At 40.9% G+C, this 23,422-nt stretch overlaps 1 protein-coding gene across 1 annotated transcript in view; it reads right to left on the bottom strand.

Moving 5' to 3' along the window:
• SHC4 (SHC adaptor protein 4) overlaps positions 1-23,422 on the bottom strand; it is a 125,947-nt gene that overhangs the window by 15,928 nt on the left and 86,597 nt on the right. Inside the window, exons 7-10 of the mRNA XM_021694051.1 lie at positions 16,138-16,261; positions 14,442-14,613; positions 11,893-11,953; positions 3,826-4,005 (exon numbers count right to left, since the gene is read on the bottom strand). Coding sequence (XP_021549726.1) covers positions 3,826-4,005; positions 11,893-11,953; positions 14,442-14,613; positions 16,138-16,261 — 537 coding nt within the window. The remainder of the gene's footprint in view (positions 1-3,825; positions 4,006-11,892; positions 11,954-14,441; positions 14,614-16,137; positions 16,262-23,422) is intronic.

Genomic DNA, 23,422 nt, shown 5'->3' on the forward strand with positions numbered 1-23,422 from the left:
TGGGTGTGGGAAGGGACAGACAACTTGGCAAATAATAAGGATCCCCATCCAATCTTGATCAAGAGGACTTCACATCATCCAGATGTCCTGGGCTTTAAGCTGGATGCACTAATTGTATGAGATATTTGCAAGGTCTCCCTTTGGGAGAGGGCAAGTGTGTTCTACGTGAAAAGAACAGCTCATGGATATTTGCAGCAGGCAGTTAGTTGTATACCAATATCTGTTCTCCCTTGCATGACATTATAGAGTTCCTAAGTTATAGCTGGGCACATGGCCACCCAGCCAGAACAACTATTCTAGGTCCTTTGAAGCTAGGTATGACCACATATCTAAGCTGTGCTGAGGGCAGGTGAAAAGAAACGATGCCTGCCACTTCTGGGTCCTGTCTTTTCAAGGAATGTATGCACACTCTTCTTGCCTTTCTCTCTTCCTACTGGCTGAATGCTCATGTGATAGTGAGAGCCCAAGCTTGTAGATGAGAGATCAAAGACCTTAGACCAGATTAAAGATCTCAGACCATACTGAAACTCCTAGATCAGAGATGCAACACCTTAGACCAGAGACAGAAGCCAGGTGTTGAGAATCACAAAGCAGTCTGTCTTACCAGTCCTGTACCACCAATCTGTGGGCTACTGGGAAAGTAAACTTTGCTCTTTTTCCACTGTTATATTGAGGGAGTTTCTTTGTTATGACTGCTTATACTGAAACAATAAATTGATACACAAATTAGATCAAATCAATGCTAGTAATTTCCTTCTGCCACGTTTGATAAAAATAAAGATTGTGTTGAGCTTTTCTTATAATGGTGGTGTGATAGGATGGATTGAGGAGCCCAAGAGGCATGCTTGAGAGATACTAGGTTCATGTCTCTAGATTTGTTTTTGTTTTGTCTTACTGAACTAATCAGTAAGCTTCTGTCTGGAAAAGGAGGCTAAGTAGGTCTAAAGAAGCTAACGAGGATGTTTGAGGAAGTAAGGAAAGAAATAGCAGGAAACATTAAGGAGAAAAGGTTAAAAAGTGTATTTAAGACATTTTGCAAAAAAGTATGTGTAAAGTTATCCCTATTCCATCTTCCTTCATTTTTATTAAATCAACAGTATTTATACTTTTGGAGTTGGAATTATTTTTTTTGGAGAGAGCAATGGTAGCAAGAAGCCCAGGAGGGCTATGGTACATTATAGCCTAGTAGGAAGTAAAATAAAGAGTGAAAAAGTACCAGAAGCCTAAACTATTAAACATGTTGCCATCAATGCAGGGAGAGGCAAAAGGATAAAGAAAGAAGGCTGAAATCAGTGAAAACACATTTTGACAGTACAATTTTGGACAAAACTGGCTTTATTTACTTTCAACTAATGACAGGAATGTTACTATAGGTTGATTTTTACCTTGAGTTGTCTATGGCAAAAGGCAACGTTTCTTTGCTTAAATTATACAGATTTTTTTCCCCTATGCTGTGCCTTTTATTCCCATGACTTATTCATTCCATAACTGGAGGCCTGTATCTCCCACTCTCCTCCACCCATTTTGCCATCCCCTCAACCCTCTCCCCTCTGGCAACCATCAGTTTTTTCCCTTGTATTTATAGGTCTGATTCTGCTCTTTGTTTGTCTATTCATTTGCTTTCTTTTTAGATTCCACATATGAGTGAAATCATACAGCATTTGTCTTTCTCAGTCTGACTTATTTCTGACTAATACTCTCAAGGTCCATCCATGTTGTTGCAAATGGCACACTCCCATCCTTTTCTTATGGTTGTGTAATATTCCATAACACACACACACACACACCATATCTTCCTTATCTATTCGTCTATCAATGGACACTTAGGTTGCTTCCATATCCTGGCTGAGTTATAAAGATTTTTAACATTAGAGACCTGTTTATAAAGGAATTGCAGTTATGAATCAATGAATATCCCAGATCACCTAATTTGGGCCACCCACTAAATGAGTTTTCTAATAATTCATTGTTGCTTTGAAAAGTCCATGAAATGGAAGCTATCAAGTATATGTTCTTAGCAAGTTGCTTTTAATACCTGAGTTCCAGAAACTTTTTTCAAAAAACTGCCCCTCCAACAAATATTGCCTTATCCACACTGGTCACTGTACACTGAACAGTTAAGTTCCTTGCAGAAATATGAATTGACTGCATATCCCATTCCATGATACAAGATACCGTCTGTGGTGAACACAGAGATGCACTACCCCTGTAACTCTTCAGTGAAGGACCAAGTCCCCAGATGTCATCAGACAGCCTGCAGATGACTGCTCCTTCAGGGTCTGCCTCACCTGCAGAGAGCTGCCTTGCCCAAAGGCTTGCCCTTCCTCACACAGCCTATACCTAAAGACGGAGACAAGTGGGATAAAAGGCCAGACCTTTGGGCCCCGTGTGGGACAACGAGGATGGGCCCCACATACTCTCAATAGGGTTAGCTGAGGCTCTGTCAGGCCTGCTGCTCCCTCTGCCCAAGCCTACTTCTCCCTCCTCCCTTTCTGATAGTGATCCCAGTAAAGACCCTTCCCCCACATGCCAAAGCCCCATCTCAGTGTTTGCTTCCAGAGAATCCAACCAGGTTGTTTGGGTGCCAAGACTGATCTTAGAAAGCTTACAAGAGGGTGGCTCACTTGTCACGTGGCTGGGCAATGAGGCCCTTTGTTTCTTAGTTCAGGAGTTAAGGTGGTCTGGTGAAGCCCTAGGCTCAGCAAAATCTCCTTCTAAATTTCATCTTGTCATTGCTCACACCAGCTGGAAAGTTGCCCTTGGCAGTCTGGAGAGACTTCCTCGGCTAGCAAAAGGACTTTCTGAATGATTGGCTCTCCGTCTTTGGCGTGAACCAAATTTGGCTCACCCAAATTTGAACCCAACAGACTTTAATATTTTATAAAAAGCATTTTTTGGCTTACTTATTTTTTAATTGATTGTAGGCTTTTGGTTTGTTTTGCTTTTATTTATTTATGTTCCTGTTTATGTATTTACCCCTGGAAGCAATTTAGCAGGAAAATGATATTTGTCTTACTGTATTTTACTCAGAGTATATGGCTGAAGAAAGGAGCCATTTTATTTTAGTGCTGTATAGATGACTCACCAAGAAGTTTTGAAATGAATAAAATTAAAACCATCACTAAGCAGAGCCAAGTAATGGTCACTGTTCCTCATGCAAGCCAACAAATTCAAAATTATCTCCTGGCTTTGACAGTCCTTCCTTCAGCAAAAGCACACAACAGAAACAAAAAGTTGGGAGCCATTAAAGTATCTGAAAAGATTATTCAAAATCAAAGTCGCAAAACCTTGAAATCCATAACATCTCCACAATTAGTAAGAAAGAATCATTTTCATTCCCTGAAAATGAGGCCAATGAAATAGCCTTCCTGAAAATGAGAGACAATGTGGTGAGTTCATCAGTGGCCCCCGTACATTCAATTCCTGATCCCTAGTCTCTGTGAATGTGACTTCATCTGAAAAAAAGGGTCTTTGCAGTGTAATTAAGTTAAGGATCTCAAGATGAGACCTTCCTGGATTTAGGGCCGACCTAGAAGAGAAAGGTCTTGTCTTGGAAGACACAGGAGAGAGAGGTTTGAGACATAGAGGTTGAAGGCCATGTGAAGACTGAGGCAGAGACTGATGTGTCTATAAGCCAAGGAACACCAAGAATTGCCAACCAGAAGCTACGAGAGAGGCATGGAATGGATCCTCCTCCAGAGCCTCCAGAAGGAACCACTCCAGAACTGTGAGGGAATAAATTTTTGTTGCCTCAAGACATCCGGTTTGTGGTAACTTGTTACAGGAGCCACAGGAAGCTAATACAGACGGTGAGCAGCTACTTACTTTCACGGTGCCATGGGCTCCCCAGGGGGTGAGCTGAGCTTTGATTTGGGGCAGAGCCAAGTGTACTTTGAAGAGCCTGTGTATTTATGTAGCAGGGGTCATTGAAGAAATCCACTCGACAGGTGTGCTTCATTAATGAGGCATCTCGATGGGACTGCACTCCTCTCTCCAGTGTATTACCTGCAGTGATTAATGATCAACGTATCATACTTTTACCTTGTAAACAGTAAGTAAAATCATGTTTGAGTCTAGAACTGATAGGAAGAGCCACCCCCATCCTATACAGATTTGAATACTGACTTCTAGATTTGACCTGTAAAAACAAGATAAGCACCAGGCTTTGAGAGAAAGCACCCTTTCCTTGGCCTCCCAGACTCTCCCTGACGGCCCCTCAGCTGACCCACTGCTTCAACACCAGACAGGAAACAAACCAGGAAGACCCGAGAGGAACGGCGAGAGAAAAAAAAAAGAGACAACTGTCCATCAAACAACACAAACCTGCACTTAACACTGCTCAGGGCTGCGGTCCAGGAACCGAGAAAACACATGTGCCATATAGAACTTGAATATCTATTATTTAAACTGCCTTTTAAAAAAGATTTTTATATATTTCTCTATTTATTTGAGAGAGAGAGAGCAAGCAGGGGGAGAGGGACAAGTGGACTCTGCACTGCGTGCAGAGCGCAATGTGGGGCTCAAGCCCTCGACCCTGAGATCATGACCTGAGCTGAAACCAAGAGTCGGACGCTTAACCCACCGAGCCACCCAGGCACCCACTTTTTTTTTTTTTTAAAGATTTTATTTTATTTATTTGACAGAGAGAGAGAACACGAGAGAGGGAACACAAGCAGGGGGAATGGGAGAGGGAGAAGCAGGCTTCCCGCCGAGCAGGGAGCCCGATGCGGGGCTGGAGCCCGATGCGGGGCTCGATCCCAGGACCCTGGGATCATGACCTGAGCCGAAGGCAGACGCCTAACGACTGAGCCACCCAGGCGCCCCCCCCCACTTTTTTTTAGAGAGATAGCATGCACACACGAGCTGGGGTGGGAGGGGCAGAGGGAGAGAATCTTAAGCAGGCTCCACACCCACTGTGAAGCCCAATATGGGCCTCAATCTCACGACCTGAGATCATAATCTGAGCCAAAATCAAGAGTTGGATACCGAAACGACTGAGCCACTCAGACGCCCCTAAACTGCTTTTCAAAAGCCTCATTACTTAAATTATTAAGAACGGAAAGTCTGTCTTCTCTCTATGCCCAAAGTTTTGTTTTGCCAAGCTCAGCCTCAAACCAACTGTTGATGTTTATTCTGGTATTCAATGGAAAGAACTCACCCCTCGGGTAATCTCCTTCTTCCCTCTTACTCTTCCCTCCTCTTCCATTCTATGCTACACACGGTGGCCAAAATGATCTTTTTACTGAAATCTGATCATATTTTCCAGTGGTTTAAAAACCCCTTAACTGCCTCCCATTGCTCTTCGGATAAAATTCAAACTCTTCAACAAGCCCCAAGCCCTGGTTCCACCTACCCAGCTTCCCTTGTACCCCCGTGCCCCTCAGTCACATTGACCTTCTTGAAGGACACTCTCCACCGTAAGGCCATCTTCTCTGATTGACATGCTCTTCCCACTCTCCTCCATGACTCTCCCTCTTCAGGTGTCAGTTTAAACATCTCTTTTCTCAATAGAGCCTTCTCTGACATTCTCAGACTACACTAAGTCTCTCCACTTTCCTAGAAGTTTATTCTTCACCTTCGGAGACCTTTTCACAAGAGTAATTAATTTTATTATGTCATTTTGTTTAATGCCTGAGCTGCATCTAGACTGCATGTTCCATAAAGGTAGGGAGCAATCCTGTCTCCTAGCACACACCCAGCACATAAGATGACAACAAATAGTTACTAAATGAATGGATGCTAGCACCATATTTCACTACCTAATGGCGTGAGGTATTTTGTACCATCCTGATGGCTCTGTCCTCAGAATGCCAGGACAGAATGTTTTTGTTTTTCTGTTTAAACAAGTACATTTATATTTTTGGCCGTATGTGCTACAAGATTCCTACGAGGCTGACCTGAAGTGGTGACACTGACATTCCATTGTCTCACCATAAAACATCAGTCCTTTTATTGTCTCCGTCATTAAACCCCTTTAATGTGGCCCCAAAAGGACCAACTTTATATTGGATTTCACATCATGATGAATAGTGCTATAATTCTTATAATATAAAATACAGAAACTCAAGGGTACACCAAATAGGGGAAGCCCAGTCAGAAGACTACAGCCTTACTACCTACTCCTTCTTTTCTCTTGGTCTGCCAGCTATTGGGCATCATGCTGTCCCCCATCACACTCCGTATGTGGGATATCCTGAGGGAGGCGTGGGATTTCTAAAGGAGGACAGGGGGTCAGGGCACCTCGCTTCTTTGTTGCATTTTACAACACACGACAGCCTCCTCCATTTGCTTGGTTACATGGATTTATGAATTATATTATCTAGTTTAAACTAAACTTACTTTTGTAAATGGATAAGTGGCTAAAAGATCACTGCAAATAAATCAAAGATTTAAGATCATTCTTTTATTACAAACTCTTCCTCAGTTGCCTTATGAGCTTATAAATAAGAATGATCTAATTAGATCAGAACTTTGGCCTCCCAAAAGTTAAAATGATTAAGATTCAAAATGTGGATTTATGTTTATTTTCTTTGTCAGTAAAGGCTCTAAATGTATCCTGGGACACATTATCCCAATATACATCCCAGTGTACATCCCAGTATACACTTAGATATTATCTTGAGATATTGAGATATTATCTAATGATAGTATTCAGCCACTATAATTAGCAAGACATTTTTTAAATGTCTTTATTATCATTAACTCTAACTTTGAAATTGTCTGTTTTGGGTGTGTGTTATAATACATGCATAACATATTAGCATAATTTTATTAACATATTAACATATTTAACATAACATATTAACATTTTCTATGAATGTCAGCAAGACATTTTTTAAAATTTTATTTTATTATGTTAATCACCATACATTACATCATTAGTTTTTGATGTAGTGTTCCATGATTCACTGTTTGTGTCTAACACCCAGTGCTCCATGCAGTACGTGCTCTCCTTAATACCCATCACCAGGCTAACCCATCCCCGCACCCAACTCCTCTCTAAAACCCTCAGTTTGTTTCTCAGGGTCCATAGTCTCTCATGGTTCAAGCAAGACATTTTAAAATGTCTTTATTAATTAACTCTAACTTTGAAATGCTCAATTTTTGTGTGTTATAAGACATGCATAACATATTAGCATATATATATAACTTATATGTGATTGAATTATCACTTATTTAGGAGTGTCTGCTGATAAAAATTTACTGAAAGTAGACTATGCTCAAAAGTGTTTGTAAGAGGTCTGCTTCTAAATTAACATGGACCTGAGTTCAAATCCCTGTGATACTTCTTACTGTTGGTGTGGCCTGGAGCAAGTTACTTAATGTCTCTAAGTGTCAGTTTTCATATCTGTAAAATGGGGGTGCCTAGCTTAAAATATGGTTGTGAGGATAAATGAAAGAATGTGGGTGAGACACTCACTGAGAATAGTGCCTGCTTAATAGATAATAGCTGCTCAGTTACCTATTTATTCATTGATGCTGGGGCTCTGCACATGGTTCTTATCTCCTGCCATCCCTTTCTGTACCTAATCCCTATTTGTCCTTTATGATTCTGTTCTGAATCCACCTCCTTCAAGAAGCCTTTCTCTTAGTCCCTCCCTCCCCCAGGCTGGGTCAGGTACCACTCCATAACATAATGTAGGTATCTGTTTCCTTGTCTGTCTGTCTTCCCCTTGAGACTGCAAATTCCTCGAGTCCTTGAAAAGAGACTAGAACCCATTTATCTGTGATTTTTCTGCATCTTCAATGCCTGGTGTGAAGCAGGTGCTCAAAAGAAAAATGTTTGTCAGCAGAATGAACAGATGCTGAATGTCTACCTGGTTTTCCTTTCTCAGCACTATGTTCTGAATCAACCTTTAGCATGGGGCATTGACTCATCTGCCCCTTAGACAGCATGGCATGAGCTGACCACATCAGGTTTACCATTCCACAGGATTACACAAAAGCATTCATATCTTGCCCAGTCTCTCTTGAAAACGACTATTCCTTTTCTTCAACTGCACTATTATATTTAACTCAGCAATGTTGCCTTAAAAAATATATAGGTACTTCACTCTATACACAAATTTAAAATCTTTCTTGGGTCAAGTGTGTGGATGACAAGAGCTTAACCACATATGCCAGCCATTATGCATTCCAAAATTTCTTTCTGCCAACTATTACTCCAAGAACCTATGCAACCTGTTGAAGAGAAGATTGGTGGCAGAAAACAAATACACGGTGTACACAGTGTATATACTTTAAGTACCAAAGTTTTTAAGTGCAAACCTTTAGGGTTTGTGGGAATTTAATGTCTTTTTGATTAAAAGTATCTTATTTCCATTTTAACTTGAGGGTCAGGGAAACATTATTCTGTTTTGCTAATTAATTTTTTCCATAAGGGAATTTAATAGTAGGGATAGACTTCTTTTATAAGTCTGGTGATAAATATAATTAACTTCTTCAACAAGCAGAAGCCTATTGCAGTATTTATAATATACTGGAATTCAAGTTTTAAGTCAGTATTTGAATAAATAAATGTCTTGGGAGGAAAAAAGCCAAACCTTATTGAAAATATTTGTATAGGTGTCTCTCAAATGCTTATGTATAAATCTCTAGGAAAAGCCATAAAATACTTGTATTTGCTATTCTGGCAACTGCTATTAATTTGCTCACTGGTCAAGAATTTCAGAATCGTTTTTAAACATAGGCCCAAGTAGTCACAGGCAGGCCCCAAGCTAGCAACACCTGATTTCTGGGTATCTGTGAATGAATGGACACCATAGTAGCAAAGTCCTTCCTACCACAATAGGAGTGGCCTTAATTATTGTGGCCCCTGGAGCAGGGGTTGAGCTCTTCTATCCCTCTATGGTCTTAGTGGCTGAGGTCTAGGGAGATGGCTTCCTAGCATTCTGGCTCCTCACTGGAACTTAGAACCTGCTTTTCTAAGGAAACAATGTTGTAGCTCTATGATTTTCAGGGGGAAAAAGTATCCAGCTGGAGGACTTTTTCCAAACTACAAAAACCATCTCTCACCTTCCCAAGATTCTGAAAGGTTCCCAGTGACGAACTGTTAGCTCAAGGCCACCACAAGGAAGGTAGCTCTGTATTGGTTCCAGGCTATCCTACAGTTGGAGTGCAACTGAAGAACAGGCACTTGCAATAGAATCTTCTATCATTGTATTTGTCATTCCAAAATATACATTTAAGCTCTAGTACAAGCAAACCAGAATACAAGAACATGGTGCACTTGTCTAGGAGATAGCCATCATGGCTAGAATTAATTCTGGAATTAACTAATTCTGGAAAAGTATATTCCAGGCTCCAAATAAAGTCTGTTCGTAAGTTTGGATCTGCTTATATTGGCTTAAGGCATATATATACCATGAAAGAATAAGGGGTTACATTGTTTGTTGGGTTTGAAGGAGAATTAAAACCAAGATAAACAGAAACAATAAATTGGATTCTATGACAAGGTTACACTTACAAAAAGAAATATCTTGAGTAAGATTGAGACAGTACCTCTATATCCATTAATTCCTTCATAAATGTATGTTTTGGGGTTCTTGATGGGAAAAAAGGAGACCATACTCCTTTTCTCCAACGGTCGTGTTGTGATTTAGCATATGTTACATCATTCTAGGAAGGTCGAGGGTTTTCCTTCAGTGAGTTCCCTTCAGAAGCCAGGTGACTGAGGACAGGAGGATGTGCCACGACGACTATTTAATGGAAAGGAGGAGGATGAGCTGGGAGAGAGGGATTTGTATAGGACCCAAAATTCTGGAGTTCCTTAGGACTCTATCTAGGTCCAAGACTCTCTCTCTCCCCTGTCCTCTCTCTGCAGTGATCTAGGAAGCGGTCCCACCACACCAGGAATTCTGGTTCCCATTTATACTTTTCTCTCTCTCTCTCTCCCTCTCTCGCCCCTCCTTCCCCGTTTCCTTCTCTGTGCCTGGATAATTCCCGCTAATCCCTCGGGTCCTGGTTTGGTTGCTTGCTAGTAGAAAGTTTAGGGAGACCCTCTATAGCCCCTCAGATCAAGTTAGGTTTCCTTGTTATTTGTTCTCATGACATGTTGGGCTTTGAAACAGTCATCCTATTTGTAAGCATTTGCTTAAGGTGTGTCTTCCTGCTTAAACTGCAAACAACATGAGTACTGGTTGTGATTCCATTCCTACTTCCTTGCGTAGTGCCAGATCCACAGGAGGTCCTCGTAAATAGCCACTGAGTGAAGTGTTGTATAAATGAAGAATATAGAATGAGATGGAACAGGATGTAGAGATATTTCCAAGTGAGCTTCAACAGAGGTAGGAAATGACTGTAATACTGGGCATATGTGATATGTTCCTGACTATTAAATCCTTAGGTTAGGGATTTCCGACTAAGGGAAAGGAGGGAGGGAGGAATATAGCTCCTAGGGAGCATAGTTGTAAAAAGACATTTACACTTCCCATTAATTTAATTTGTTTTAGTCATATTATTAAAAGTTAGGTTAAAGTTGTAAATGACTTTAAAGAAGGGCAGGGAATTTTAATATCTATCAAAAAGAACCATATTTTTAAAGAATTAACAATACTGTCTTAACTCACTACTCCTATTATTTTTGCACAGTGGAGAAAGATAGCAATCATAGCTGTACCTAAAATGATAAATTTTCGGGAGCGCCTGGGTGGCTCAGATGGTTGAGCGTCCGCCTTCGGCTCAGGTCGTGGTCCCGGGGTCCCGGGATCGAGTCCCACATCAGGCTCCTGACTCAGTGGGGAGCCTGCTTCTTCCTCTCCCTCTGCCTCTCCCCCTGCTCATGCACTTCTCTCTCTGTCTCAAATGAATAAATAAAATCTTAAAAAAATATATTTTAAAATGATAAATTTTCATGTATCCCCCTTGTATAGGAAATAATAAAATTAGGGGAGCCTGGGTGGCTCAGTCAGTTAAGCGTCCGACTCTTGATTTCAGCTCAGGTCATGATCTCAGGGTTCTGAGATGGAGCCCTGCATTAGGCTCCACGCTGGGCAGAGCTTGCTTGGGATTCTCTCTCTCTCTCTCTCTCCCTCTGCCCCCACCTCTCCACTCTCTCTTTCTCTCAAATAATAATAAAATTAATAGATTACATTGGCATAATTCCATGAGAAGTATAAAAGTATCTTTAGAAGCGACTACCTTCTAGGTGGCAAGTTCCTGCTAATTTAATTTGAGTCCCTAAGTGTGGTTATCCAACTTTATCCTCCACCCTATTACTTATACCATCCAATTCTCTCACCCTCTAATGCTGCAAAACTTTGCTTCCCAAAGAAATAAGTACTATCAACAATTTATAAGAATTAAATGACTAACTAGCAGTATAACCTCATGAAAACATATTTCCAATCTGATGGTTGACGTTCTACATTTGTGTTGTGGAAAAGTTGTGCCCAACATCAATTATCACCGGCAGTAATAAGACACTTAATGCCCTGGAAAGTGTGGGCTACATGGGCCCTTAATTGGGATTCTCATATTTCAGATTTCTTTTTGTTTTCTGCTTAAAGATTTTATCTTAATCCTAATGGATTTGACACGCATCAATTTTCATACTAGCTTAATGTCTGATCTTCTTTGAAGTGGAACTCCCTTGAGTTGTAAGCAGAGAAAGCAGTTTTCCAGGAAGACTTTTCATGACGTGACAGCAGTGCAAGACCTCCTAAGGTAGAATGATGGTGTGGTAGAGCACAGAAGTGCGAGGCAAAACCAAACTACACACATGTGGTAATTCTGGGCCTCTCAGAACGTGGGAAGCCTGCAGCCGAAGCATTATGTGTTTGGTTATATACACCCGCCTTCCCCATCTGCCACTGTCCTTATCCCTTGCAAGTCGTATGGTTGTGTGCGGCCCTGGCTCTTAAATACTTCATGGGGAAGGACAATTGTACTTACCTGTTGCCTGGCTTTGTTCTAAACAGTTCTCGTATACACTGCTACACTTGGAGTTTCCAGGCTGCGCAAACAACAAATTGTGAAACACTTACAAATGTGGTATACAGTCATACTTTCAAAAAACAAACATAACAAACAGAACACTAGTAATGATCCCGGCAGAATATGGCAGACAACTTCACTTTCTGACACAGGAAGTGTCTGACAGGAAACTGGGATTTTGGGTGGGGAGCAGAGACTCCTGTGATAGTGCATTGGTTGGGGGCTGCAGAAGTGGGTTTGAAGGGGGAGAGTCATAAAGGCTGTCAATATAAGGCCTATAGCCTTAGGGTTACTGCTTTTGCTTGGAAGGTCCCATTCCAGGACTCAATCCAAGTCTCAGCCAGAAAGTGTGATTTCCAGGACACTTGTATAAACACTCAGTATTTAGCAAACCCTTATCTAACAGAGACAGATTGGAGCCCTACTCTACTGAGGTTTATGCCAGGCTCACTTTTCATCCTTGAAAGTCTCATCCATCAAAGGATTGCAATGATCCCAAAGATGATAGATAGATAGATAGATAGATAGATAGATAGATAGATAGATAGATGTCTTCAATAATGGAATGAGATCACTGATGCCTTTGAAAAGGGCAATATCTATCCTTCAGAAGGATTAATCTGGCAGTACCATACAGAAGGGTTTGGGGGAATGAAACTTGAGACAAGGAAGGGGTTTTCAGAATCATGTGAGCAAGTGCAGACCAGAACTTAGAAAGGTGCAATAGGAATGTGAGAGGCTGGGTAGATTCAAAAGATTTCGTGGTAGACTCCTAGGTCTTGAAGACTGAGTTGATATGGAGCCCAGAGTGTGAGAAAAACAAAAGACTGCAGATTAATGAAAGAATAGCAGTGCCACTAATAAACATGAGTAAATCAGTAGAGGATTGTGCTTTGGAGTCAAGGAGAAAATGCTGAGTTCAATCCTAACACAAGCAATGTAATGCTTATGGCATTATAGCTGGAGAAATAGGTAATGGCTGAAAACAGAGAAGCTGGAGGAGTTTGTACACAGATGTTCTGCCAGAAGAGAAACCAAGGGCAAGGCCAAAGACAGAGAAAGGGTGGTAAGGGCAAGGGCTTGGGTTTGCAGGGGAGGGAGTGGAAGAAAATAAGATATAAAGGAAAGATATTATAGCAGCATTATCAACAGCAGCCAAACTATGGAGAGAGCCTAAATGTCCATCAACTGATAGAATGGATAAAGAAGATGTGGTAGACATGGATGGAGCCAGAGAGCCAGAGTGTATTATGCTAAGTGAAATAAGTCAGTCAGAGAAAAACAAATCCCATATGATCTCACTTACATGTGGAATTTAAGAAAGAAATCAGATGCACATATGGGAAGGGGGGAAGAAAGGAAAGAGGGAAACGAGCCATAAGTGACTCTTAATAACAGAGGACATACTCTTGGTTGATGGAGGGTGGTGGGTGGGGGATGGGCTAGGTGGGTGATGGGTATTAAGGAGGACACTCGCCGTGATGAGCACTGGGTGTTGTATGTAAGTGATGAATCCCCGAATTCTTCTCCAGAAACCAGTATTGCACTATATATTAACTAGCAAAATTTAAACTTAAAAAAAGATACTAAAAAAAAAGAAAAATGTAACTTACTTTGAAACACACCAAAAATAAGATGTGTTGATGGATGATAGACAGCTACACAGGATGACAGGGCAAATTTAGTGAAATATTAATTGTAGACTCTAGATGGTGAGTGTATGAGTGTTCACTGCGTAATTCTTTCAACTTTTCTGGAAGAATAGAACTGCTTTAGAAGATAACAGAAGATGTCTAAAAAAAAAAGGAAGAGGCAGATTGTAGACAGATTCAGAGTATTGAAGAAGAAAACTGATTTAGCAATTGAACCATCGGTGACCAAAAAACCATTGGTGACCACTATAAAAGTCATTTCAAGCAGTCAAGCAGAATTCAGATCTTAGAAATGTAGTGCTGATGTGAAAACTGGGATAGAGACAATGTTTTCTAGAAGTTTGTGGGGTAAAAGGAAGATGAGAAGGGGGTAAGACATTACGAGTTGGTTGGAGGAGTCCAAATTTATTTGCAGACGGAAGAGAGATAACTGGTAGACAAAGAGAAAATAAAGACTGAGACAGGGGTTGATGGACAGAACCAGGGCAGAGGGTTGGCAGGAGGGGATGGGGTCAGGAGCTCAGGGGCAGGATTGGCTGTGAGGGCAGCAGCTAAGGATGAGCAGCAAGGAGAACAGAGCAAGACTGGAGACGGGGAAGGGTGATGTTGAGCATCCCATGTTGGCCAGCCCTGGTCTTCCCAGCGAAGGGAGACGTGAAGTCATCCACGTAGGCCGAGGTTCGGGGATTCAGAGTGAAAATGATCTAGTGCAGGCTCCGACAATGATTCATTCTCTGGCTCTGTACTGAGGGAGATGATACTTTCTCTAAACCAGCATTTGGAAACTCTTAAACTCTCCAGGGGCAAGGACAGAATCACATCGCTAAGTTCCGGTAATAATAAAACATCACTCACCAAATAGCACAACTTCTCACACCGTATGGGGCAGTAAGCCATTTGTTCTGTGGCTTGGACTTTGATCCGCACATCGGAAACACCCCCCGCAGGTGGCTGCTTCCCGGGGATTTCATTGTAGTACTCGTGGTCTTCTCTCTCCTCCACGGGACCATCAGTGGGCACCTCCTCACTGTAAGGTGAAAAGGAATCCCCAAGAGGCTGGGTGGGAATTCAAATACTACAGGGGAGGTAGAGGGATCACAACCATGCAAATCATCCCGAAAAACTTTGCACTGGTGTTTTAAGTTTATAGCTGTTCTTAAGTGATGTCAAACATCTGGATGGAAGCAACCAGATGGTTGTTTAGCTTTCCATAGACAAAGTAAGCTAAGCCAACAAAAAGTGCCAAGGGTGATGCTTTTGTGTCTCCTCCCAGTGATTAAGAAACACACACACACACACATACACATATACATATATGAACTCTCTAAATGTAAGTCATTTTTGTCAGTAGGGTATAAAAATAAAGTTTTCCTGAGCAATCTTCAGCATGCTTTGATTGTACCATTTTGGAAATGTTTTGTTAAAAAAAAATTTAGATATTGGGCAGAAGGCCTGGCCCAGTTTATTAAACCAAGATGAAAAAAGTAAGAGCTCTGGCCAGCTATCTTGTCTGCACAGATCTGGAGGAGTATACGGGAATCATAAAGAAATATTAGAACCATATGTGGCAAGTGGGTAGATTTATGTAAACATGCATTGTTTTAAAAATTGAAACAGGACAAAAAAACAAACAACTTTTCTTCCAAACTGGAATTAGTAGAAGTTTCTTATGAAAAAGAATAAATCAAGTCCTTTTGGATTGAACTGATTCCACTAACAACCCACATAGTTTTGTTGGGTTCATTACATGTCACAAAATGACAGCACTAAGATGTAAGTGTTACCCTGGGAAAAATTCAACATCAAGGCCTCCTAGTAACCCCCTCTCCTTTTCTACCCCAGACCACCTTATAAATGGAGATCCCCAAGCCCAGTGTTTGCTGATACACAAAATAACTAATTGGGGGAGGAGTGCATTTAAAAGTGGCCAAGAGTGAGTTTTGTCTCTCGGGTGTGAATTCTGCAAGCAAGAGGCCGCACTGCACTCCACACACATTGGAGTCTGTCAGGCCTGAAGGGCTCAGCTTTCCTTACAGACTCTCTGTGCCTCAGATAGAACAACCTGATCCTTGGGTCACATCACCTTCCATCCCTCCCACACGTTAGCTGGAGCACCTCTGTTTACATTGCAAACCAGCAAACTAACAGTGATTCCTGCTATAGACATTTGATTCTTACTATTTTGCTCTTCAGTGTTGATTTTTTTTTTTTTTTTAGTGGTATGCAAGGGATCTGGGACTGAAACAATTCTGAGAAATGTATTGCTGTCTGTTATTTTATGATACTACTTAATTCATAGCTCTGTATAATAGCAGAGAAATAGGGCATACCCCTTCTTACTTTGAGTGTCTCCTTTAATTTTGATACAAAGCAAGAAGAAATACCTGGACAAATATAAATGGAAGAAAAATAGAAAATGCCATTACGTGTTTGTACTGAAACTGCCTATTTGTAGGAAAAGAAATGACTCATTTCATTAGTTTGAAAATTCATTTTAAAATAAAACAAAATAAATACAGTAAGTCAAATAATTATAGAACGCTTGGCTGACCTTTCACAAGAAGTATTCAAAGAAGGATTTTTCAAATACTGTTTAAACCGGAGTTCAAAAGCCTGCCCTATGGTGCTTATGACATCTTGGGCCATTCCACTGCGGCATTCCAATATGTGACAGGCTGCAAGAGGATGTACAAAAACAAATTAAAAAAACTGTAATAAATTTTCAACAAGAAGAGGTTATATAAAGTTAAAATATTTCCAGAACATGAACTTTTAATTGAGTAAAAGGGAGCAGGTTTATAAGCTCTTTTCAGCTTTCAAGTGGCAGAAAAGAATACCTCCTATTTCATATGCATCAAAGAGAAGAAACATTCATATTTTACATTGAAATATCTCAGAACACTGACAAATTGTGGTCTCAAGACAGGTTTTTTGGGCCCACATTGTTATAAAACTAGACTGATCTTAACCAAAAATGTGACTCACGTTCAAAGTTAGCTCTAGAATTCAGTAAAAGAGATGCTTAGGGCAGCGATCTGACAGGAAGATGAGGCTCTTGGCATGGTATTTTGTCTTTGCAAAAATATAACTTTCCAAACCTCCCCCCACCCCCCACCCCCTCTCCCCTCAAAGTAGGGGACAAGCTGCTGGTGAAGAGGGGAGCTTTATAATACCCCTTTGCCCTGTCATTGCTACTATAAAGCAGTGATGGTGTGGTAATCACTGTCTTCAAAATCCTACTAAAGAACTATCTCCATCAAGCATCAAAAAGAAGATTTAAAAAAAAAACAAACAAGATTTTGTGATGACCAGAAGATATTAAAATTGTTATTAGATACTTTCTCTGAGAAGCAGCTACTGCGAAGGGGGAAATTTTTTTTTTTAAAGATTTTATTTATTTATGTGAGAGAGAGAGTGAGAGAGAGAGAGAGCACAAGAGGGGGGAGCCAGAGAGGGAGAAGCAGACTCCCCGCCAAGCAGGGAGCCTGATGCGGGACTCGATCCCGGGACTCCAGGATCATGACCTGAGCCGAAGGCAGTCGCTTAACCAACTGAGACACCCAGGCGCCCGCGAAGGGGGAAATTTGCACAAGTAATTTAAAGAAATAAATTATGAAGGGTGCAGCTGACAGAACATAAAGGGTGCTTTATGACAGACATAAAAACAGGAGCTTATGTTCAGGGACTATAAATTCACCTCCCACCATATGGAACATCATTCTTGCTTTGGTGAGAGTATGGGGTCTTGCGTAGGGCCTTGCAGAATGGAGATTTAATTGAAATGGAAGTGTCATAAGGATGGCTTAGAAAGAGTCCTAGGAATAACTTTAATATGGAGGCAATAAGTCCCGTGAGAAATAAAATTAAAAAAAATATATATTGGCTTATATAGCTTGAAGAATGGAGGGATGAAAAAAAGCTCTGATAACAGTTAAATATATATAAGAATGTTATAAAAATTGCTAGCTATTCTCTAAGAATAGAAAGGCATAAGTGAGTGCATGAGGAATTAGAGTAGATGCCCGGGAAGCTTCATGGATCTCGGGAACAGTGAAACCAACACTGGGACACATTCCTAAAAGGGACGCCTCAGGAGAGGAGAGAGAGTTGTTTTTATAGAATGATTTAACTGTGCTGACTTGGAAGCATGATTTTATGCTCACATTGTCCTGGAAAGGATTTTGTATCTATTTGGAGAAAAAGGCAATTCATTTACATCTGATAGAATTTGCAAAGCCTATACCAACATGGGATAGTAGACCCTACAAGTGTTTCTTTTCTTAGCCTTATGTTAATACTCATCTCAAGGAATCTCCAGATAATTCTCATTCAGGAACTAACTTGACTTTCATTTAAAGTACTTAAATGAAGGGGCACAGTCGGTTGAGCCTCTGACTTTTGGTTTCAGTTCAGCTCATGACCTCAGGGTCATGAGATGGCACCCCGTGTCAAGTCCCCAAGTCGGGCTCCACGCTGAGCTCAAGTTTGCTTGGGATTCTCTCTCCCTCTCCCCCTCCTGCTTGTGCTCTCTCTCTAAAATAAATAAATAAATCTTTTTAAAAAAATGATAAAATAAAGGATTTAAATGAAATTTTTAGAAAGCATGTGTTTGTGTGTGTGGGGGGGTGGTTTATTAAATCAAACAATGCCAAGGTGTCAAATCGCTAGAAGAATTATCATTACCATTTCTTATAAGGTTGTCCCTTTAAAGAAGCAACTTGGATCCTAATATAGACTTAGGAGCTAATTCTAGTTTCAAAACCCAATTAAGAACGTCTATAAATGGGGGCGCCTGGCTGGCTTAGTCGTTGGGCATCTGCCTTCGGCTCAGGTCATGATCCCAGGGTCCTGCGGTCGAGCCCTACATCGGGCTCCCTGCTCCGCGGGAAGCCTGCTTCTCCCTCTCCCACTCCCCCTGCTTGTGTTCACTCTCTCGCTGTGTCTCTCTCTGTCAAATAAATAAATAAAATCTTTAAAAATAAAAAAAGAATGTCTATAAATATATATCCTTTCTACCAAAGGGAAATGTTTGATCTATCTTTAAACTGTAATCTTAAATCGCTCTTTTTTTTCTCTGCAGTAGCTTCACACATGACCAACACATAGAAGGTGTTTTAAAAATTGTGTTGATTGAATACATATTGATTTTCCCGAATTACATCAATAATTCTCGTGTGAGAAGTTGTCTTCAATTGCATTGAAATGATACCTGCAGTGAGCCCCATAGTGAGGCAATTTCTTCCAGCCATTGAGTAGTATGAATCACTGCTTGCTTTGCTCTTGGAGATATCCTTACACCTACAAAGTGGCCTTGGAAAGTGCCCTCCAGTTGAGGAAAGAGAAGTTGTGTTACCTTATGATAAGAAAAGGCCATTCACTTGAATTCTTTTGTTTTTCATCTCATAAATTTCTGGTCCAATTTGAAATAAAGTCAACATCAGAGATATATCAAAATACAGAAAATGATTTTTTAAATTTTATTTTTTCTTAGATTCAAGAAGAGGTCTAGAGAGGAAGGAAGATAATGAGAGAGGCAGGAAATTCAAACAAACGTACATACATCTATACACCTGAAGAAAAATGAGTGTATCTCCCTTTAAGGGGATGAGAAAACAAAAACACTTAAAAGAACTCCGTGGAAAGATTCAGATTCAAGTTCAAATTCCAGTTATGCCACAATGTGTGTGACCCTGAACGAGTCGGTTTGCAGCGATACCCTCACCTGCCGAGAGAGGGCACAGGTGATCTTTGAAGTCCCTTGTTGCTTTCTAGAGAGCCTAATTTCCCTCTGTCACAGCAGCTTAAGCCTTCCGGGGAAACAGGCACGTGGGTTCTTGTGGCATACGGGTACTCAGCAAGGAAGGAAACAACCAAACCCACCACCACTTCTCACATGCTTCCAAAATGTTTTTACTTCTCTCAACTCTTCTGATTCTGATACTTTGAGGATTTGGTCCTGTTCTTGGGCTGATGCTACCAACACGTTCTGCTTTGCTTTGGAGAACCTCATTACCGCCATATTACTCTTTTGAGAAGACTGAATAGAAAACAAACAGTGGTGCCCGTCACCAGGAAAGGAATGACACTGGACAAATAGGCTGACCCTGTGCAGATATCCTGTGCAGCCTCCCTGCCTTCGGCGAACACACACAATGCTGTTGTTGCTACTCAGGGACATGCGGCTCTGTAAAAACTGTCTTGGTTCTTTTTGAGGTTGGTCATGGGCCACAATACAGATGGGCTTTGAATCACATACAAATGTGCCCATTTCCCAGGGTTAGACCCATCTCCAAAAGCTTGGATAAGCAGCCAGGTTGGCCAAGAATTGACCAGTCTTTAGCTAATGGGAAGAAAGAAAGACAAGTGTATGAAAAGTCCCAATGGCCAAAAAAAGAATGTGGCTTTCCAACGATATGATAACTTTGCCTGGAGGCCTGAGATGGAATCAGATGCAAGTATGGGTTCTTTTCATTCCACCTGCAGCCAGACAGACCCATAACTCTACCTTTGGGTATCAAGTACTGTATCAAAGAGGATTTTTTTAAATCTTAGATTCATATTCTTCAATTTTTTTCATTTGGTCTCCTAATTGGATACTCATGGACAAGAGGCTGAGAACTATTCTTAGAGGATAACAGGCCCTTCTTTACTAGTTTATATTTATTTTTAATAGGCCAGGGGTTTTTTTTTTGGTTTTGTTTTTTGTTTTTTTAATAAACTCGAAATTCAAAAGTGCAGCACCTAAGGTCAACCACCAGATGGCGCTGTAGCACTGAAGTAAGGAGTTCTCCACTCCTAGGAAGAAACCAAGCCAAAGAGGCGAGCTAGCAGTCAGTCCGTAGTTAACTGATGTCACCAGGGCAGTCGTGCATAGATTTTATAACCATAACCATATATATAAGTAAATAGGTTAATTTAAATTGTTTTTACAGTCTTTTAAAACAATTTTTTAACTTTCTTCAGAGACTGAGAACCATGACCTTCCTGTACCCAGGTAAACTGGGGCCTCTTCACATACTAGATTCAGAGAAAATATTTAAACCTTCCTGGACTACTACACATTTGGAGTGAGAGGTGAAGAGAATACGGATTTCCTATTCATAGCAATTACAGGGGCAAGCCATATTAGTCACTAAGTAACCTCAAAACATTCTTAGGGTAACTTGCCTTTCCTACAGAAAAGGCCTTTTATAAAATGTGGAGTTCACTAAAAGGTCCTAGCCAAGATGGGAAAATTGACCATTGCCCTGATTTGAATACACTAATGCTAAAAGTGAATGGAACAAATAAGAGGCCATGGGAACATTCAGGATTCCTCTGACTGTGGGCTATGCTCTTCCTCATCCCCGAGATCTGCCTTCTCCTGCCCTTTATCCCATCCATTGACATTGTGCTTCCCAGGGGGGCCAATGGCCTGTTAACTGCCTGACTGGAAGGCATTTTCCACCTTCACCCCCCCCCCTCCCCAGCTCCTTTTCAGTATGTGGCATTCTGAGGTGTCTCATTCTGGGATGTCTTCTCCCAGAGAAATGTGCTCTTCCTCCTTCTTAGATGATACTCATCTCCTATTTTCTCTCCTCCCACTGACTACCCCTCTGGTTCTTTATTGCCTCCTCTGACTTCTACTCCCTGAGACCCTCAGCCCTCTCCTTTCTAGGTTCCTCCTTTGGTGATCTTGCTTACTCCTAGGGCTATGAAGTTAGCAGTTTTTCCAAACCTGCACCTGAAGGCCTGGTCTCTCTTCTCTCTCTCTCTCTCTCTCTTTCTCTCTGTCTCCCCTACCCCCCACACTCCCATCCCCACTCTCTTCCGCCCTCTTCTCCCCTCTCCCACCCTGAGCTTCTCCTACCTGCTGAACATTTCCCCCAGATGAACCAAACTCACTAGGTAATTCTATAACATCTTCTTTCTGATTTCACTACTTTCTTTATTTAGTCAAGGATTTAGAACATTTTTTTCTTTTTACAAATATAATAAATACTCACTGTAGGAGTTTTAGAAAATAAAAAGGCCCACCAAGAAAAAAAATTATGTAAGTCTCACTACCTAAAGATAATTGCTATTAATACTTTGGCATCTTTTTCTTTCCAATCTTTTTTCTAAGGATATCCACCTCCAAAAAATTACCTGGGGTCATATTATGCACATTGTTTTCACAATCTGCTTTTTGCACTTAATAACACTGTCGACATTTACCCCAGGTCATTATTTATTCTTCTATTACACTAGCTTTAAATTGCTGGATAGTGCCCCAGTGGCCTAATGGATAAGGCACTGGCCTCCTAAATTGCTGGATAGTAGTACATTCTATGGATTCATTTACATAATTTGTTATTTATAAATATTGAATTAATTCTATTTTTCTATTATATAAATAATATATGACAATAATCTTTATTGCTTAATCTTTGTGCATGTTATTTATTTCCTTAGAGGTTAAATTGCTGGTTCAAAAGTATTTACCTTTTTAAGTCTTTGGATGCAAACTGTCAACTTGCTCTCCAAAACATTTGGATCCACAATCCTATGGGCATTGTTTAAAATAACTACTACTTTAAACCCCATTTTACCTTTTTTTCAATATTTGAAATTTGAAGATGAAATACAGTATCTAACTATAATTTGATTGCTAACAAGGTAGCTAGTAAACTTGTAAAATTTTCTAAATGTTTCTTGGTGCCTTGTAATGTTCTTTTGTAAAGGTGTGCTCAGAACCTGGGAGTTGATTCACTTGCTTATTAGCTGGCTGAGCTTAAGAAACAATCTCACTTTTCTCAACGCCAGTGTTTGCTTTTATAATAAAGGAATAAATTAATACTGATCTCAGAGGGTTGATGTAAGGATGAAATGCCTGCCATGTGGTGAGCATGCAATAAATGGTAGGATTTTCCCCCGTTTCTCTAGTGGATTATCTTTTTTCCCATTTGTAATAATCCCTGTTTTCTTAATGGCAACACTAATCCATATCACACAGGGTAATAATAATAATAGCTACTATTTATTATATACTTACTACGAGCCACCTATTGGGATATTTGCATTGTATATAATATCTCATTAAGTCCTCAGGAACATCTGATTTCTATTTCTTCAACAACCTTCATATCTAAAGTATTGCCAAGTTCCAATAGTTCACAGATGTGTCCAAATGGTTCCTTCCTCCCCCAGTGTAATGTAAACAGTACCACTCCTGCCTGGGACTAATGGGATGTCCTCTAAATTGGACTCTACAATTCCAGACTGTTTTCTGCCCTCCGGCATCACTTTCACAGATACAAATGCCAGAAAAGTTATCATTTTGCAATTTCAATAAAATGGCAGAAGCCAGAATAATTGCTATAAAGCTCAAAATCTTCAATGGCTCCCAGTGACCTTTTGGCCAGCATTCAAAGCCCTCTACACTCTGTTTCTGGCCTCGCTTTTCAGCCATGACTCCCCTACTTTTATTCCTGCCTTTCTCTGCGACCCCACCTTTACACACACACTCACACACCCAAACCCATAGCCCTGAGCTCTCATGAGAGGGCTCTTTTACCTGGGCCTGGATTCATTTCTCCCACAAGTCCTGACTGAGCCCCTGCTGTGTCCCACACGCTGTTGTCCAGGCCCCCCTCCTTCTCCATGCACCTCCAACACACCATGTTTCTCTCTCCCACTAAATGAGGGGTCCAAGCTGGCCAGGAATTGTTTTTCCGCCACAATGATTAGCTCAGCGCCTTTTATATTAGTATGTAATTCATAATTATGTGTGGGCTTGAAAGCCGTGTTGGCACCTCTGGGCACAAATTAAAGTCCAGGGGCTCCGGTGAGGAGAAGGGATTTGACTCTGGAGGGGT

The sequence above is a fragment of the Neomonachus schauinslandi genome, chromosome 9 (assembly GCF_002201575.2).
Source record: "Neomonachus schauinslandi chromosome 9, ASM220157v2, whole genome shotgun sequence".
Lineage (NCBI taxonomy): Eukaryota > Metazoa > Chordata > Mammalia > Carnivora > Phocidae > Neomonachus > Neomonachus schauinslandi.